This window comes from Atractosteus spatula, chromosome 15 (assembly GCF_055471065.1).
Source record: "Atractosteus spatula isolate fAtrSpa1 chromosome 15, fAtrSpa1.hap1, whole genome shotgun sequence".
NCBI classification, from domain to species: Eukaryota; Metazoa; Chordata; class Actinopteri; order Semionotiformes; family Lepisosteidae; genus Atractosteus; species Atractosteus spatula.
This window is the reverse complement of record NC_142720.1, coordinates 14,467,668-14,488,684: the sequence shown is the minus strand read 5'-3', so window position 1 is coordinate 14,488,684 and position 21,017 is coordinate 14,467,668. Positions and strand designations below refer to the sequence as shown.

Sequence of the window (21,017 nt, the reverse complement as noted above, 5' to 3'; positions counted from 1 at the left end):
ATTGAGGAAAATGAAATATACTGGAATTATACAGACGGAAATAGGAAGGCTGAGTTTGGTATAGTGGGTAAAACAAAACCAAGGTACAGTACATATTTGTCACATTAATGCTAGTTTCTCCATCTCAGTGAAAAAGTTCTGTGTAGCCATTAGCCAGGAATGAAAGAAACCGTGTTATACTTGAAGCTCACAAAAGCTGTAGTCCTGTAATTAAGGACTAACTTTCCTTGATCTTTTCTAAAAGACACAACTGAGACTGCAAAGGTAAAACAAAACAGCAAATGGCTTCTTGATTCAACACTCTAAAATCCAGGCTTCTCTGTTCCTTAAGGACAATTCTCCAGATTATTATATGGGTATACAAGATGCAGATGTTGGCAGTTGTTCAACACAGTAAGCAGCATACCCATGCGGTGAGTTGGTCTCCCCGCTGGCTCGTAATGAGAGAGCAGAGGCCAGGCCCAGGCTGCGGTGCTCTTGAGGTTGTCTTTCTTGCTGATGGGGCAGCAAACCCCCTCCTGGGAGAGCAAAACTGGCTCTGGAGCTCTCCTGCTCTGGCTAAGCCCATGCATGCTGTTCTGCAAGCTGCTTCAGTTCCGCTACAACCAGCTGTGCCTGTTGCTGAACAGCGGGGAGACAGGAATCCTGCAGGGTTGGGTTTGACACAATATACCAAATTAGTACTGAAAAGCTAATCTGGAGACAGTAAACAGTAAAAATGTCCACCTTGAAAACAAACCCATTGGTGTTAGAGCCCAAAACGATTCTGTTCTGAATTTGCATTAATTTGATCAAAGCCCATTATATGGCGATGCTCAAAATGGGAAGAGCACTTCATGGTGGGTGCCCAAAACCAGTGATTCACAGAAAGGAGCTTTTCGATGTTAAGACGTTTGATCTGATTACTGGGATGGTAAAAGGATTAAGATGGGGGCTGGATGCTTGTACCATCCCACCAAATAATGATGACTAGCCTTTTTGAAAATTATTTCTTAAATTCGACTGTTTTCAATCAGTCACCAAAATGTGTCTTGACTGTTTTCCGTTTTGGTTTTAGGAGTTAGTCTTTGTAGTAATGCTGGTGGGTAGCTGACAGTCAAGTGTAAAAATTGGATTAGAATATGTACAGTTTTTAAATAGATTTTCTGTTCGCCCACTGTACTGCTCCCGTGCCCAGATTCCTTTCATTCTTATATAAGATATTTTTTCTCAACTTTTCAAAAAGTTAATTTCCCAAATGAGAATTACTAGCTTTTGTGTTGGATATTGTGTTTGCAGAGTAGACTTGATGAACCCAGGAACAGTTACGCACTCTGGTATAATTAACATTTTGCTTTTTTAGTTACTTTCACAAAAGGAATTGTATTTCTTTGCTATTTGACATAAATTCAAACATTTGACTAATGGCAAACTGATTAATTATTCAGTTGTTGTATTTTGAAATACACATACAAATATTAATAGCATCAAACTATGGTAGACGTCTGTAAACTAGGTTATTGGTGCCTGCAATACACCTCAATGTCCTTAGCGTGGCAATGTTTGAGCACATTTCATGCCACCCATTATTATTAGGAAAACATTGCACAACATAGATTACTTTTGTTTTGTAAAGGAAACTTCATATACTCTCAGTTTTTGCAAGTAAGGCTAAAGCTTATTTGTGTGTATGTGAGCCATATAGAAAAATAGTGAATGGTTAAACAACTTTTTTAGGTCTAATCACATTTGTTTTGTGTGTGTATTAAAAGTGCATGACAAATGACATGCAGAGGCCTATTTAATGCATGCATGTTGTTGCTTGTTTTAATCCTTCAAAATTACTTCTGTCAGAAGACTGGATTGACGCACCCTGCTAATCTCTTTTATGCTGTGTTGTACTTATTGACACTGACCTCACTTCTCTCTATGTATTTGTTTTCATTGCTTCCTGGATTGCACTGCACAAGGAGGACAAAGTGGTTAGCATCTTTTTTATTATTGTTTTTTTAACTTCAAATATTTGTAAGCAGTACAAGTACAGTACATGAATGAAGCACTATCTGGCTCATGCTCTATTGAGGTTTTTATCCAGTTGTTCAGAGGCATTTGTTTATTTATGACTAAGTCAAAGTCTCAGAAGGGTTTATGTCATTATGTGAAATTTAATTATGCATTGGTTTGACCTTAACTCACGACTTTGACTTTTTTGCAAATGTTGTCTGGTACATTTGCAGAACACTTCCCAAATAGGCAACCTACAGTATATTGTTTTAAGAGTACCAAGCACTTACTGTTCCAGTGTATGTACCCTTCTATAACCTTCTTGTAAAGCTTCATTATAGACCCTAAATTGCTTAAGCAAACATTTGACTTCTCCCAATGTGAACAGAGGCTATATTTGCACCTGTCTAAATGCAGCTGTTCTTTTGTCAACATATTGGGATGTGCTGAAGCACTGCTGTGTAGGTACTGGCAGTGCAGTGATTTTGACAGCCTGTAAGTTTGCAATGACTTTGAACATGGATAAAAAACAAATAACAATTAAATCAGCCAGAAGTTACAATTTTGTATACTAGAGTCCAGATATGCAAAACTCTGATGTACTAAAATACTAGCACATTTTGAATCTTTTTTCAAACACAGTTCTAACTTGCATACAATGCTTTTTTATCCTTTCTGTTAAGTTTCACATATCGAATGACAGGGTAAGATGCAATGAAAAGATTCTGCATGAATCACACTTAGTGGTCTCACCACGGCACCTACACTCCTCAGTGGCAGTCATCTGAATCCTTCTTCAATAAGCATGATCACTCCTTGCAAAAACAGCTGCCAGAATGTTTAAGTGTGCAATGTTCGGAAGTGACCGAAGGCATGGGATAGCCTTCTGTGGCATGTATCTCAATGAGTTAAGACAAAAGCTAGTGATCTCACTTAACGCAAGGGTTTTCCACACAGTTGAACTAATCTAACGTTTCTCTTAATGGTAATGCATATCGGTGCATGCTTTTGTCGATGTTAAAAACTCCAGAAGGCATGCAGACTCGAGGGAAATTGCTGGGGAGAGAAATGGTGCTACTTTCCTTGAGAATTTGTGTTGCTGCATTTTTCAAAACCCTTCTCATGCTAACAACAAAACAATTCCAAACTTAAAACTTGTTATAAAGTTGCTGTTTTTTCCCAATAACAAATCCAAACATATGGTCTTCACAGAACAGTGTCTCCATCGCTCTAGAGAACTTGAATTTACCGTATATGTCACTGACATGGTTACACAATATTTGTTGTATAATGGGGTAATTTGTAGTGAGAACCATGTGCTTATACGGCCACTAGCACAGATTTCTGAGTCTTGTAAAGCATTCATTTCATATGTGTTATACAAACCAGACCTCATTATAATCACCTGTGACTGTGTATCTATGCTACAAGTGTATACACTTGTATTATTTGCTTGTAATTAAATTACTTGTAATTAAAAAAAACAATTTTCTAAATTAAATTCCTCTGATCTTTGCTGTGTTTAATGAATTACATTCCATTAAGTCTTTTTTTAACCTAATTAACTTAATTAACTTTGAAAATCTAGAATATGGTGGATCTAAGAGAAGATGCATACCACAGAAATATCAGAATTCTTGCTGTTTGTGTCGGACTGGGAAATTCATCCATTACTTTTGACACTCCTCAGTACTAAGAGGAAATCATGTTGGGCAAAAGCTCAGAATCAAGCGCATTTTTTTCCGCTTCCCATTTTTATTGATGCTTAATTTATTTTTGAAGTTCCTGTGTTTAACTAATGGATGAATATTATACATTGCACTTCTTACAGAAGGAAGTTTTATTGTCAGTTTATATTGGATGCTAGTATACCAAAAAACTAATAGGAAAGCAAGATACAATTTGATATCACATATAACCGTCATCAATATTATTATTTAATACATTTTAATTTAAGAGAAAGCAAAACGTCAGCAAAAACATATAGACTTTTTCAAACCTAGGAAAATCAAATCTGGAGTGTGGTGGAGAGTCATTTTAAATCTATTTTTAACTGTGTTGCTACACTGTTTTTGTTCCCACTGCACACGTAATAGGAAGTCGAAGTTTTTTCTGTCTCCTGCAGGAGCTATCAAAAAGCAGCATATTGTACTGTTTTCAATTGCAGGTCCACCTTCTTTAAACTGAACTACTGTGGTATATATGCATGCTTCCTTCTGTTAATTTCACAGACTTTTAGGTATCAACTCTACAGTATGTCCTTATAGTGCTTTGTTATGCTTAACTATATTTTAACATGCTTGGCTGTGCTTTTACCACACTTTACAATGCTTTCTTCATTGATATACCACAGTAGTTTTTTATGTTCGTAGAAATTTTTAAAGAAATGCATTGTGATTGTATCCCTTTTAAGATTCTCACATTTGTTTTGTGGAAGAAACGTACAAATTTCTTGATGAACCCTTTGTCTTCTGCTTGCTTTACTTGAATGCCTTACATTACCAACTATTGAAAACCTGCAGATATGTCTAGAAAAACGTCAGACAAGTATCAGTAAAAGATTTCAGATTTAATTTAGATATTGTATTTATATTAACTTAAATATAAAAACACTATGCTGTAAAAAAGTCGCTGTCCTTTGGGTGAGACGTTGAACTGGCGTTCTGACTCTCTTTGAATTGGAGACGAGCTAGCTTTTTTTGTATTGTTTCTGTTTGTTGAAAGAAGCTAAGCCCTGATGCCACCCAGTGGAAAACAATTGTGAAAATCTTTAATGATTGAGGAAGTATTGTTCTCAAGGAGTTCTCTTTTAGTAATAAATCATGCAAATGTCACATAATGTGAACGTTTCACTTTCTTGTTCATAAAATGAGAAAACCTTAATGTCCTATAATTTTACATTCTTTATAAACTGAAAGAATTAGTGTATCTTTTATCCTAGGAAATGAAAAACCACTCTGAAGACTAATGATAGATACTGTGGTGCCATCTAGTGCTAAATATGAAAGCACACTAAATGTTATTCACTTTCAAAAAAGAAAATCACAAATGTCCGTTATTTCTACATTTTTACATAAATGTACAAAGTTTTTGTACCCAATCTTCATAGAAGTGATGAGAATTTTATAAAATATTCCAGCTCAAATTATATTAGGTACAAGTCTGTTTAATCTACAGGGAATTGTTTGAAAATCATGTGCTTTGTCACATTTCATTGTTACCCAGGGTAAATAGATGTACCTTTGTTCTTGATGTTAAAAAACAATAAGACTGGGGTTAGAAATCAACAAAGATCCATAACAAATTATTAAAAATATTGATTTTCTGGTTTGATTTTAGAATGCTAAATATATTAAGTAAATATGAAACTGTTATAAATAGCATGAAGAGCGACATTCTTGGAGAGTTGATATACAAGCTCATTATAAGGAATGGACTATAATCTGTTTTATGACAGTCTTTAATCCTTATCCAGGATTTATAATTCAGTGAATTATTGGTAGTGCATTGCCCTATATATCAAACTGGCAGTAAAACGTGCTCACGTAATGACTGTCTAGAGTGCAATTCTAGTAGACTTCATTTATTTGACCTGTTTGTGAAAGCTGAAATAAGCAAAATGCATGCTAAGCACTGGTCTTTTCAATAAGAAGTGCAATGCCAGCAAGACAAAGTTAAGTCTTTTGGTCATTGTTGTAAATTTATATGAAAATGCTAAGTTGCTATGTCGAACTTAAAAGTAGGTCAGCTTGAAGGCAAGCATGATGGATGGACGTATGAATTTTTCAAAAGATTCAGTTATTGAACTCAAATGTGGAGCTTCTTTGCAAGGTAATTTTCCCATGTAAGAACACAGGATCTGTTATTGCACAATTTTACAGTTAAAGTCTGACACAAAGGGTAATCAGCCCATACTAATTGCTTAAATGTGGCTGCATGCTGTGCATCATCTGATGATTCCGATAGGATAAAAGCCTTACAGGCTTGGCAGCAAATAAAAACAAAGTATACACATGGCTAGGGAAGGCTTGAGGATCTGAAATGAGAAGATCAATGTGAAAAGGATGTTCACTAATAAACATACCTGGAGATGAACAGGTTTACCCTGCTCTATCATCTCTGACACTATTTTTACAGAACCATGAAGTGGCAGGATCAGTCAAGTGTGTAGGAGCCTGAAGCTTCATTGCCCGGACTTTTAGAGGGAACTCGGTGCATACAGTACAACAAAAATCATTTGCAAGTACTGTACCACTGTATCACTGATAGACAGCATTTAATCGGACACATTATACATTGTGTTTGAGTGAGACCTGCTTTATTTAAATAACTTTTCCTGATGTATACATGTTGGCCAAATAAAAATAAATCTAAGCTATATAATTGGTGACGTGTTTACGACCTGAGCATGTGCTGGGTTGAAATGAGAAGCAACAACTGTGACAGTTTTATCATCATTGTGCCTCAATCCAGGAAATTCTTCCTGGATATATCACATGTAGTTCCTCATACATTTTTAATATTTTAATATAGTTAGCTATTCATTTTTCACAGTCTAACAACTCCAGTTAGGTCCTGAATGCTGTAAAGATATACAAACAATTTGGAAGCAGTTAGTTCAAAAAGCTCATTGCATTGTGCTCATTATAGAGGATGCAATTTATTTCTACAGAACCGCATTCCTTAACATGCAAATTCATCAGTGACGTGCACAAACACCTGCTAATGACAAGTTTGCTAAACATTTTTGATACCTATTTGTGACACTTCTGTGTAACTAAATATGTTTATAACTTATTCTCAATAATTTCTTTCAATTGTTTCAGTGCAGTGTGTTGCAGACAAAATTGAAGGAGACACCATAACTGATCTAGGGGAAGGTTTAAGGAAAAAGTTGGTGCAGCACATTGTACTGGATGTATTAAGCCCGTCCCATACTCCCTGAGGAACTTGTCTAATATATTGTAGGTGCATTGCCATACATACTGTACAGTACATATCGTATACAACCTTTCAAATTTTATTTTTACTTAGATATTTTTGATGATTTTTTTTTGCTTAAGGATTTTGTCCAATCAATTTGTTTTCATTTGATTCAGCATGACTTCATGAGGTATGCCATTCTGGATTTGTAGTATCTGAATGTGTAGTTGCTATTTACTAAATAATACTGAGAAGCAGTTTCACCAGTGAAGTCACCAGACTTCAAATCAAATGGGCAACATAAAGGAATTGGAAATGTAGCATAAAAAAACATGTTTACAGAGGCATGGCCATATTTAATGTAATATAACAATTCAAGGATCGTACATATTAATATATTAGAATAGAGGTTACAAAGCATTTTATTGGTGACAAGACATTGAATCTTTTTCTCTGGTCTGCCCAGGACCGCCAAACAAGGAATCATCTGTAAAAGTGTGCCTAAAGCTCTAAATGGCTCTGTATCTGATTATCTCTAAGATATATGTGCTTTTATACTCTCTGGCTAAAGTTATTAGATGGTGCTCTGTTTAATATCCCTGCCATTTGGCTCAAGCACCAGAGGGATAGAAGCTCTCACATTTTAAAATCTGTCCTGGAATAAACATGCTGTAATAATAAAAAATACATCAATTTGATAACTATTTTTCTACTATAATTGTTATTTTTTTTCTTTCCAAAGTTCATCAGTTTACTTGTCCTATGTTTTATTTTCTTGCTTATGTTGTGGTTTTGCATGTGTTTCAAGAGAGCTTGAGTTTCATTGCACAAACTGTTTTTTTTAAACACAGTGTCACTTAATATGTTTTGCTACTGTAACATAGACAAATGAGAATGGATAAAGGCAGCACTTTCTTGGGGGCTGATATACAGTAGATGTACTGTCTAATTTTATGGTAAAAATGATGCCTCTCCAGGATAACACCTCTGGAATTCAGGAGAAAAGGGGGAAAAAGTTTTATCTACGGTGTGGAAACAAGTGTCAATTGTCATTTACAATGAGGCCAAAATTCAGATGTTAGATTTTTTTCATACATGAACAGAGTTTTAATTGTATGTCCTTTTAAGGAAATTAACTTTTTTCTTAGAAGTTGCTGAGTTATGGGATGTAAATGAAACAAATTCCTCAGCCATATTTTTTTGTTATTAATAACTCTACATTCTTGTTTTTGAAAAATGTTACCATCCATTATCCAGCATTTGCCTGATGTATTAAATAATGGTGAAGACGTCGAATTAGAACCCACTAATCCCTCATCAGAGTGTTTAGCTGGTTGCCTGACATCTGTGGATTGTTAAGCTGAATCATTACTCGGGCCTGCTTTAGTTTAGATTAGTTTGGACACAGTCCAAGTATATTCAATCAGGGTATAATACTTGTTTGCTGTCAGAGGGTTAGCTGTGCTTTGAGTCTACACATTAGTTGCTTAAAATGCAAGCTGCATTGCTGGAATTGGCAAGATAACTGCAAAGGTTTTGCACTAAAATTTTCATTATAAACCCAGTAATTTGGCTGTTTATTCTGACATGTTGGGGAAATCTAACTTTAAGAAAAAACATCATATTTTACTGTGAGGAAGCCCATTGTTATTAGAGATGGCTACCTGTAAGTATTGCGTTTCTTTTTAATTTTAACTATTTAATTCAAATTATGATAAAAACTGACAACTGACTGTGTTTGTACTTTTATGAATACTACAAAAAGCCTTTATGTACATAAATTATGTTTCTGTACCTTCTGCTTATATGAGAAAGCAAGTATACAATATGTCTCATGATTACTGTATCAACTGTGATGAAAATGTTAAAATCTTCCTGGTTGCTTAAAAAGTACAGAGAATGTTAACTTGCTTGAAGATTTCTGCTTTCTATTGCATGATCACAACAACCCAATTATTACAGCCCAGTTTCTGCATTCAGATTATTCTTAAAGTAAATTAATATTGATACAAGAGGTTTGTTTAATTTACTGCCTTATGCTTTTTGGGCTGACAAGTTATAATTGATGCAAAATCTTAATAAGAAAACAAGCACTGATACATTTATTACTAACACATGATGTGCTGAAAGAAATAAAGCATAATAAAATGGTACAAATATATTAACTATAGTGGTTATAAACAGGTTAGGGCTAATGCAAAAAATAAATTATGCATCGAAGTCTTGTTTTGCAAAAATTATTTTTTTTCCCCAAATTGTTTTAAGTTTATAAATGTGTTCTAGCCAATATAGATCAGAGGATCTTGCTTTGTATTCTGTATTTAAAAAGACAAACTGTATCAATAAGAGTGCAATATACAGTAAGAGCACAGCTGATACAGAAAAACAGCAGATCAACTCTGCCTGTTTTCATATTAGCGTCCAAGCAAGGCTGGGCTTGGTGGCACCGGCCCCTCTGAGCAGGAAATTCACAGCCAGTATAGAAACGGCCTATTGTTGAGATAATAATAATAATTAATTGCTTACACTTATATAGTGCTTTTCTGGACACTCCACTCAAAGCGCTTTACAGGTAATGGGGACTCCCCTCCACCACCACCAATGTGCAGCATCCACCTGGATGATGCGACGGCTGCCATAGTGCGCCAGAACCACACATCAGCTATCAGTGGGGAGGAGAGCAGAGTAATGAAGCCAATTCATAGATGGAGATTATTAGGAGACCATGATTGGTAAGGGCCAATGGGAAATTTGGCCAGGACACCAGGGTTACACCCCTACCCTTTTCGAGAAATGCCCTGGGATTTTTAATGACCACAGAGAGTCAGGACCTCAGTTTTACGTCTCATCCAAAGGACGGCGTCTGTTTACAGTATAGTGGCCCATCACTATACTGGGGCATTAGGACCCACATGGGTCCCCTGCTGACCCCACTAACACCTCTTCCAGCAGCAACCTTAGTTTTTCCCAGGAGGTCTCCCATCCAGGTACTGACCAGGCTCACACCTGCTGAGCTTCAGTGGGTTGCCAGTTGTGAGTTGCAGAGTAATATGGCTTCTATGAGATGAGGGTTTAAAACAAGTTCTTTATCTTACTAGGTAAGTCAGTTAAGAACAAAGAGCCTTTGACAATGTCAATCTTGAGACCTATTTAAGGTTCATTGTCCAAAGGTGAGGAGCAATATTCCAGCTGAAATTCAGACTCACAACCCTCCCCTCTCAAACCCAAAGCACTACTCCACGCTGTTACTATTAATGTTGACATTAATGCATGATCCTGAAGGACTTTTCCTACTAACATGGGTTTTAAAATCTGTGCCACGACCAATTCCAAACATGGGATAGTAATTATGACCTTCCTAAATTGATTCTAACTAAATTAGAATGAAAAGGTCTATTTTCTACTATGAAACACATTCATCCTAAAAATATTTTTCAGCTTATCCTGTTTACATATGGGTTGACCTAGTTTTTTAAAAGTCCTGTTTGATTAGTCCTTCAGTTTTGTATTTAACTAGATTATTCTAACACATATTTTACAAATTGGCATATTATAATGTTATGGTGCCAAAACATATAAAGTTAGGATAAAATGCTTTCACTAGTATAGCAAGTGCAATAAGATGTATCAGTTGGCTTGAGAGCACTTGCACTGCTGTAAGGCAGGGAGACAGAAGTATGAAAATTAGTTAAGGCTGCAAATGTGATGATAGACTGCTCTACTAAATATAGAAACAGTGATGTAGTCTTATTCTCCTTTTTTTTCCTCATGGGTTTTCATTTTTAATCAAAAGTAATCTTTGAGAAGAAAAAAATAGATAAAAAGGGTATTTTTGGAAACTCTCAGGCTTCTGGCAAATGAACCATTAGTGATTCTATTACAGTAATGAAAAATACTGACAGAAATAAAGATCACATTGAAAAATAATGCCACCAATTCCTTAGTGGCCATTTTTTCTTGACTTCTGAGTGCTGGCAGCCTTCTGGCACAGTTCCACACCTATCTAGGGAGGAAGCTCAGACAGAACCCCTGCTACTGCATTGGAACATTTTCATTGCTGCAGTAATGCAATGTTTTTTTTAAAGAAACACGTTTTCCTTTGCTGGAAAATCTAAGTCTCTTCCTTCAAATGTTTTGTCTCTATTCATTAGAATAGGAAAGGTGGAAGAAACTCAGAAGACTCTGGGTGTTTAAAATTGTCTGAACTTTTAAGATTGTGTGATTCCTTCCAATGTGGCAGCTACTGTAGCTGTATACTCCCCAAACAAAAGTCTTCTGGCCTTCTGGCAAATGTTCTCCTGTCTCCTCCCAGCAATTCCTTTGTAATGATATAGCTTTAGATGTGCAATTGTTATTTTAACTTATCTATTCAAATAGTGCCTCACAATTAAGTGTAAAAGAGTAATGCATTGCCATTTTGAAAACAAAATGATGACAAAAGAAGATTTGATCCTTTTTTTATCAAAGCTAAAAAAACTATAGGCACACACTAAAATCTGAAACAAAATCAGTCCAGGCATTAAGCTTTTTATTTGTTATTTCTGAAGCTTTAAAGGTGATGATCTCCTTTTTGGAGAAAGGGATTTATGGAAATCCAAAATCAAATTTTCAGAGAAGAATTCAAGTCTTTAAAATTAAAATTAATTTAGGGAAAATTAATGCAGGGATATTGGCAGAGAATGAAAGACTTATTTCTTACTTTATTTTTTTTAATGACCCTTTAAATATTCAGAAACAAAATCTGAGAAGATAACGGTCTTTGAAATATTTTCATTCTAGTATCTGTCTTCATTGTTTGAAATAAAAAAAACATATCTATAATTAAATTAGATCTTAAAACAATTAATAACAAAATGCTCGTTTTCAAAATATTGTCCTTTTCTGTGAGAAGGGACCATTTAATCATGTTTTCTTTGTTTGTTTTTTCGGAATTAGGTAATGTGGGTTTGCAATCTGTGTCGTAAGCAACAAGAAATTCTGACAAAGTCGGGAGAATGGTTTTTTGGAAGAGGTTCGCAGGCATCCAGTCTGGATGGGGCTCTGAGCGACACTGCCATGCGTGGTGATGTTCCCAGAGAAAAGAAAGTTCGTTCGAGATCCCAAATCCCCTTAAGTTCGGCGGCAGGCTCTCAGGAGGCCCCCCAACCCGTTCTTGCCACTGACAGGAGCAAGGGAGCAGATTCTGCTCTGCAAGCAATGCCTTCCTCCCGCTCCAGAAGTGAACCCCCAAGAGACAGGTAAGGAATTCACTCTGAAATGAGACAACTTCATGTCACTTCTTCACTTTCCCTTCAGTAGAATTTTGACCACGGAATGTGAGAGATAAGTCACTGCTCACACTTAACATTTGCCTTTATTTTTACCTCCCACTGAAGAACCTTTGACATGGTCGAGTTGAAAGGGAATAAACTGCAGATGCTAAAAAACCTACAGTAGGAGCCTTAAGTGAGTAGGTCATTAATAAGAAGAATAGCACCTAAACAAGACACAGCAGTGCTGCGTCAGAATCATATTTTTTCACAAAAGAAAGATAAATGAGTATAAAGATGTGTATTTTATAAGATGGTGTAACCAATACGCCCCTGCCTATAACAGGGATCTCAGCCGCCCAGGCTGAAGAAGGTCTCCTTTAGCTCAGCTGGCAAGTTCCCTGTTGCGTGATGCCTGAGACCCGGGTTCGGGCACAGACAGTGAGGGGCGAACTGGCAGGGCAGGAGCAGCAAGGGCGGAAACCCCAAGAACTGTTACAATGGCTAGATTGCTAAATACAGTATTACGACTGCATAGTCTTTTTTTAGGATCAGTGGAGTCAAATCTAAATTATATTGGTTACATCCAAGCTCATTGCACTGCCAGTAGCAACCTTAATGCAACATGGTTCATGTTCATGGTACAATATTATTTGTGTTGGCTTTGTAATGTGGGTAGATGGTGAATAAACTGTAAAACCTGTCCTATCCAGGTCTCCAGTAACATCACATCACAAAGCACAGCTGTTATAATCATCACTCTCTAGGGTACTGGCTTCTACTCAGCTTCTCAGAAATCAAGGCCATTCATATTAAATGACAAATCCTCTACACAGCTTTGTCAGTTCCTTTATTCCTCTAGATGTTTCTTGTACAAAATATTTTTAGCCTGCCGATAAAGACTGTACTTGTTTGGAGATTTTTTTTGTGCTTGTGTGTAAAACGATTTTTGCCGCAGATGAAAATCCTCTTTAGCTGGGATACTTTTCAATTTATGCGAGGCACTACTGTGGATTTTTATTTCTCTAGCGATCCCATTTGGCAAATGTCTTAGTATTCAAGTTACGTGAACATAAAGCTGGATCGAATGTTTTATTTGTAAAAGTCTTTTAATGGAAACTTTTGTATTTTTCATTAAAGCATTAAGCTTTGTGGTACAGGGCTATTCATGAATGTGACCAGCAGGTTTCAGTTTTTAAAAAGTCATTTTTTTCAGTAAAGAAAGTAATTATTGCAGTTAAGTAGTCCTTAGATAAATTGAATTAAAACCAAAAGGCCACGTGTTTTAATACAGTCCATTCGAGTATTGCTTAATTTCAGCTGTTGTTGTCTTTTGTCTTCAAACCCCAGGAAAAAACCCTCACCAATTCCTGAGCAGAATGGAAAGGCAGGTGTGAAAAATGAACGGAAGCGTGTGCCAAAGTCTGCTGCTCAGCACGGCGAACGGCAGATAGAGGACAAGGAGCACAAAGAGCGCCGTGAAAGTCGACGACTGGAGAAGGGCAGGTCACAGGACTACCCAGACATGGATGAGGGGAGAAAAAAAGCTGAGGAGGAGAAGCAAAGAAAAGAAGAGGAGTTCCAGACACGGTACCGCAGTGACCCTAATTTAGCAAGGTATCCCATCAAACCCCAGCCCGAAGAACAGGAGATGCTCATCCACGCAAAAGTCTCAAAAGCTCGGCATCAGAGGAGGCATAGCGATGTGGCTTTGGCAAACACAGAGGCAGAGGGATCAGAAGTGTTAGAGAACCGACTGGGAAGGCGATCGCAGCCTCCTGGGGCGGAAGAACATAAATCGCTAATGGAAAACCACAGGTCATATTCAATAGAAAGAACAGGGAATGTGCAAATCTCTGTTTCCAAGCAGATGGCAAATCATAGCCCACCAACTGCGCGGCATAGTCCAGTTCCTGCTTCACAATTAGAATCCAAGGACCAAGACTGGGGCAAAAAGCAATGTCATCTAGACCCCAGTTCTGCGGCTATTATCCGCAAGACCAAGCGGGAAAAGATGGAGACCATGCTGAGAAATGACTCACTCAGTTCTGATCAGTCGGAGTCTCTAAGGCCTCCCCCTCCCAAACCCTACAAAACAAAACGAGGAGGCAACAAACGACAAATGTCTGTGAGCAGTTCCGAAGAGGAAGGAGGTTCTACTCCAGAGTACACAAGTTGTGAAGACGTTGAGATTGAGAGTGAAAGTGTCAGTGAAAAAGGTAAGGATTTCCTTTTATTTAGGTTTTGACTGGCACATCTATTATTACTAGGCATTGACCAGCGGTGTGCTGTTGTATTTAGTTAGGGTCAGAGTTTCAATGTCTAAAATTGCAAAGGTAAGGTTTTCTTTAATATTCCTTTTTGTGATATTTAATGGCCTTTTTAAATGATAAATCTGTAGTATTGGATGAAAGCTCCAATGAATGCTGTTCAGTATTTAGAAAGGAGACTTTAATTTTTCTGATATGTGCTTCATATAATTGAAGCTTTGGAAGATGCAGACATCTCTTAGGATATGGATATGTAATCCATATGTAAATATGTAAAGTAGAGCCATACCTACTTTGGGAATACATATTTAACAGGAACCATAAAATCCACTGTAATCAGCAAACAGTGCAAAAATGCTATGATACTACTCTGCTTTATATAAGCTAGTAATGCACTTAAACACAGTGTGGATGAAAGCTATTTTGAAATCTGCAATTGCAGCCTGTTTTGGTGCACAGTGATTATGATTTCATTCTGGAAAGTACATTTAAGGGGATGGTTTTCAGAGAGATCAGTCAACAATAGTCATATGCTCCTTTGTACTTTTGGTAGAAATATACTGTATGTTTCCCAATTTTTCCATCATTTTAACTAATTTAACATTTTTCTATCTAGTCTGTACGTGTATGCTTACCTATCCTGCCACACATACCATAAGAGGCAATATTAACATCAACACATACAGTACCTAAACTGCAAGAAGTATCTTTAGAAGTACTTGCTAATGTAGTTGTGTTTGAATATCTGTTTGTCAGTTAAGAGACTACAATGAAATAATAACCATGAATGTTAAACATTTACTTCTGTGGCAGCTAAACAAATAAACGAAACACAGAAAAAAATAGATTGGCATTAATTACTAAATATGGAAAATGTGGAGAAAAAATTAAATTACACTATGTTACACTGGCAATGTGCAATTTTATTTTAAAAAGTAAAAATACCAATAAATGTAATGTTATCATAGGCTTCATGTTATTAAATTTAACCCCGCTCTACTCCAGCAGATGTTTTATATATTAGCCCAGCAAGTCTTCAAGCTGTATGAGCTTCACAGGTGATATGTACTGTAAGATGAACAAGGTTGAATTCTGTAATGGCAAGCAAAGTTGTATAATATTTTGGATTATCACTAAGCGCCTTATTTCTAACATTATGAAGTATTTTCTCAAGTCAAGAATTACAAGTTTTATAAATTACAAAAGGTTTTAAAATTTAAACCTTTACATTAAATATTTAATTTAAAAACTTTGAAAGTTAAAACATTTAAACAAACATTTAAAAAATTACAAAATTTCTAAAAAGCTTAGAAATTACATGTCATTTCTATCTGCATGGCTTACTGTAGCTTACATTTTCCATGGGAAGTGTGGCATAAGTGCAAACACATCCCTCAGGGTTGTGAACTGAAGTCTTGTTATCTTGGGATTGTGCTAATGAAGAGAACACCACAATAATGTTTTACACCACTAGCAGAACATTGCAGACTAATAACAGAGCTGTGGTCACACTGAGATGTGAAATTATGTTCTCAATAGGCCTGATTTTTTTCTTTGTATTCAAAAAGTTAAAAAGAATTCCAGGAAATTTTGCATAAGCCTGTTTCCAGTTATTTTTTTTTTCCACACAAAACAGTTAGGAGTTCAACAAAAGAAAACTAAGTATCTTGGATGCAACATATAATTGCATAACAATTGTCTGATTTTATTTGGGAGTAAAAACTTAATCGATAGTTTTCAGTTGTGCTGTATTAAAGCTATGCGAATAATCCATTGTGACTTGACTCTTCCAGTAATGCATTATATTAACGCTGTTTTTCAGTTATTTGTTGATAGTTTTAAATTTGAGATATTATTTGTGGTAAACTTAATCACATACATCATTTTTTCCAGGTCTTGGATTAACAATTTACAACACAGCATCAAATTTTATTTGAATGCTGACATATATTCAGGATAACACATTCACAGAGGTTATATACAGTACAGTATGATGTTATAATAACATCATTAAGAGTCATTTAAGATAATTTTTCAGTACATTAAACCAACGTTTTACCGACTTAAGGTTCAGTGTCTTTTTCAGAATCTGTATAAAGTAAACGCATTACAACGGATTTCATATGGCATAACTGTAGTCATTAACTACTTTTCTTCTTTACCACATTCTTTAGAACACTGAGGAAACATTAGCATGTAGCTTGTCAATGTATTATAATAAGGTACAAAATTATGATGACGTTTTCCATCTAAAAATAAAACCATTTCAATGAGATCTTCATTTTTTCTGAGCTGGTTTTTCTGTCAAGTATTTAGATTAATAGTTCAAGTAGGTAGCTGTGTCAGCATGTGTAGGCTGCAAAGGAACAATTAAAGGTTTATTCCATGCTAAAAAGAAACACACCCGAAGAAGGCTCCACAGCCGAAACGTTGTGTGTCTTTTCTACTCTTTTCAGCAGGGAATAAACCTTTCCATGTTCCCATGTAGATTAATGTTCAGCGTAATGATTTTTTCTGGGGTGGGGTGTTGCAAATAAGCACTGTAGTGTTATTAACACCGTGTAGTTTTATCAGGCCACATACAGTATGTAGTGTTATCAGGCTGCAAAACAAATGATCCTTGAACAGGTCCAAGACTGAGAAAATGCATTCAAACTTTTAAGGAGCGAAATGTTTTCACTCCCCCATTCACCTCCCATGAAGTCTAAAATCATAGCTTGCTCCTCATTTTGTATGTGCACCCTGCTTTGCTTTTTCTGGCAGGTAATAGAGTTTAGGTGATTCATATAATATACTGTAAATGAGATACCGTTTTTTTCTTGGAACAGAGAGTTTAGGTCATGTAGCTCACCATTGCACATGCTACTTCAGAAGGCTAAATGGAGGTGTAAAAGGTCATGTTGTTTCTGTTCCATGTCACATTTCAAAACACCTTTGGCAATAAACTTCTTTTTTCAGCTTTGAATTGCTTTAAGATTGCATTTATAAAAAAGACAACAAAAGCAAAATGGGGCATATGAACAAAAAAGGAAATGGGTATCTGGTTAAGATCTTTAAGGTTTAATTCAAAAAGACAAAGGCTGTTTATTTTCAGTGGTTCAGAAATCATGTTACATTTGCTGTATAGTTGTGTTTGTCATATAATGGGTGTTCTGTGTTTATTTTACTAACCTGAAGACATTTCTTTTATTAGTTACAAATTCGCTTACATGATCTGTCTAGTCTCTTTCACAACATTGTTGTTTCATTTAAAAGATGTCTTGGCACATGAAAATGATTAATATACAGTACCTATTGAGGAACAGTAGCTGTCCTGTATTTTAAAGAACTTTACCAAAGAGAACACAGACACTTTGACATATGACTTAGTTGACTCACACGAGAAAAGGAGACGGACTTAAAAGGTCAATTTATTTAAGCATGCTGGACGTAAAATGTAAATAATAGTACTGTAGTACGTCAAGCAGAAGAGCAGCTATTTGACTTTGTAAAATATTTGCCTACGGTTGGAAAGAAGCTCTACTGCCATTATGTAGATTTATTCAGAACAGGAAAGTTCTGGAAAGTGGAAACCAATTGAACTTCATTTTATTAAAGTAGGTAAGCTTTATATAATTATATAAAGTCTTATATAAGGTCATTATCTAAATAATTATTGAAAATACACTATAATATTGTTTAATTGTAAATAGTTAATTGCTATTACAAAGCATGGGGCACTAAAGGGTATAAAAGTATAATTTAATTAGTATATGTTTTGTTGATGCAGATATTTTTTAACATGGTACTGATGGTTATACTGTATATTGTTTAAATTAACTACTGTGTGTCGTTATAGTGCGTCTCATTTAGAATTTGCAAAACTTTGAGAGCTGTGAATTCATTACCTTTTAAAGCATTTTAATTTTACAATTTTGTGTTTAAAGAAGTGCAATTATTAATATTAAAAAGACAACATAGAACACAATGTATCGTATTTAATTTCAACACAATTTACAAAGAAAAACAATCGTTTCACCTATCGTATTTTATGAGACCATTAATGTTTGAATTAACCAACGAAAACTGACTTTGCCTGAGTAGGGAACTTTTTTGCACCTCTAAGGGAAATTGTGATTTATTTCTCCTCCAGTGGGAAATACAATATTAAATAGCAATAATAGCTGCTACAAAGATATTGATTCCAGGGGTGCCTAAGGGTTGTGCTTTCCTCATTCAGCACCATCAGTATACTGAATTCATTTGCCCTTAAGCTGCTGAGAGAATTGAGAGTTTGCATGTAGCTAGGTACAATAGTCTATGCTGGGCTCATGGATATAGTACTACCATGGATCCTGAAGGAAAGCCTAGTTGACTCAGATTGAACCTACGGATTACTACACTAATCAATGACTGTTGTAATCTGCAGAGATTTGTTTGTGATTATAGTTTCATTTCCTACCTTGTTATCTGGTGTCAAAACACTAGGCTGTTTTTTAATGTGCTTTCGGAGGATTATGCTGACACTTTTCAATGGAACTAAAGAAAGAATAGGAAGAATCTGGTCCGTCTTCATGGCAGAGACGTTTGTAAGGCTTTACAAGTCAATGGGTTTTTTTCTCTTGTCAGCTACGTAAATATATTTGAGATCCTTATTCCTGGAAAAAATTGAAGTCTCAAGTTAGCAATGTTTGCAAGGTTTTTTCTGTTTTTGCTTAACACTTTGCACTCAGGGACAGGTAAATCAGATGTGCTTTGAAGTTGCTTGGCTGCTGCTATTAAATGTGTGTGTTAATTGTGTGTGCTAGAACTGGAAGTTGGATAAGTATAGCTTGTGTTTGCCTTAACAATGAGATTTCTTGGTAGTTCTAACTCACGGAACAGCGAAGAATGCACGGCATGGGAAAGAATCTTGACTGTTGTCTTTTCTACGTTGACGAAGAAAGCAAAGGGACTTATCAGCGGCATTGCAAGTTTAAATTATGCTTTATGACTTGTAACAGAGATGATATGAGGTCCATTTTTTCTTGGAGACCCAGCTAGAATGTGGAAAGAAAGATGGCATAAAGTGCCCTGTTGTGTCTGGTGTTTTCAGCTGCTGTCTTTGGTGGAAGACAGTTGGGTTGTTTTCCTTGGTTAGTACATTCCAGAATGTTCATTGTCATTGTTATAATGGGTTCTCTGTGTATCATTTTGCAGTATGTTTCAAATATTTCTTGTGTTAATATACAGTACCTATTGTGTACTTGTGTGTACAGAGGTAACGAGAAGGTTTTTTGACATTTTCCCCTTTTAATTGCTTATTGAAATACAATAATATTACAGATATAATGCAATAATAATATTGTGTTACTGAAGTACAGTATGCTAGTGTGCTGTAAGAATCACCCTACCTCAATACTACATTACTACTGTAGATGCATGATTAAAAATCAAAATGGATTCTGCTTTAGGGGAGAGTTTATGAAGCATAGTAAGTGTTTTGATACTTTTATCCTTCTTGTGGCATTTTATTAGCTACATCTGTGATTACAATCATTGAAGTTCAGGGATTAACATTCTTATAACTGGAATAAACAGAATCAGTAGATTTCAGACTGCAGGCTTTAATGAAATTCAAATGAATTAGGCATTTGAATTCAAATTCCTAATTGAGTTAATTTTCTTGTGATCAGTACAAATTCGGTCATTACATTTCTGTTTAGGGAGACTATTTTTTTGGAGCAGCACACTTCACAAATAGGCTAGAAAATCTATAATATAGCTCTTTGGAACTACAGTATAAGCAGGGATTTTCTTCAGAAATGTTATGTATGTTCATTTAAGGTTAGGTTTTAGAATTTTGTAATATGTGGCAAGTAAGCCTCAAAGCTTTTAAGAATAATTGTGATTTTTAAACTCCTTTGTCTTTTAAATTCTATCATGCATAAAGTCAGATTATCAGTTCACTTGAAAATATTGAAAAGACAAAGAGGGAGAGACTGCATAATGTGCTGTCAACCTTCAGTCTGACATACTGCTCAAATCCATTTCCTTTTTTAGTTCTGTTTGAAAACTATTTCACAAGACTACTGTGGGTGGGATTTTACTGTATTGTGTAACGTTTATGTACCAGTATGTTAGTGTTGCTAAGAATGTTGCAGATCAATCCAGTAATTAAATTTTATCCTTTGTGGGACTGTTCTTTCCTGGTTGACTCCTGGACATGTTTGACCAAAGTGATATGGCAACTTTACTAAAAAGGAGTCATCTGCAGATTCAAGGTCCAAAAAATCATACATACTAGATTTTCTTTTATCATGAACACCAATGGAACTTTTATTAAAAATGTTTACAGGGTACATCATCAGTGACTGGAGTACAAATATTTAGGTTCAAGTGTGTCATTTTACTTGCAGAAAAATTGGTTAACATTCACCTATCGTATTTTATACAAAGCACTCCTATAAAACTATAAAACCCTTAGTTCTATTTTCTGTGTTTGATGTTTTTTGGAATAATTATTACACATTTGGGAACTTTGGTCCTTTGAATCCATAAATTACAGTATAGCATCAGTGTGGAATCTCAAAACAGCAACTGCAGCAGGAACCATGTCATATACTGTCGATGC

At 35.7% G+C, this 21,017-nt stretch overlaps 1 protein-coding gene across 1 annotated transcript in view; it reads left to right on the top strand.

Annotated features, from left to right (window-relative positions):
* rims1a (regulating synaptic membrane exocytosis 1a) overlaps positions 1-21,017 on the top strand; it is a 114,484-nt gene that overhangs the window by 41,979 nt on the left and 51,488 nt on the right. The window contains exons 4-5 of the mRNA XM_088933837.1: positions 11,842-12,143; positions 13,506-14,374. Of these exons, the coding sequence (XP_088789963.1) occupies positions 11,842-12,143; positions 13,506-14,374 (1,171 nt within the window). The remainder of the gene's footprint in view (positions 1-11,841; positions 12,144-13,505; positions 14,375-21,017) is intronic.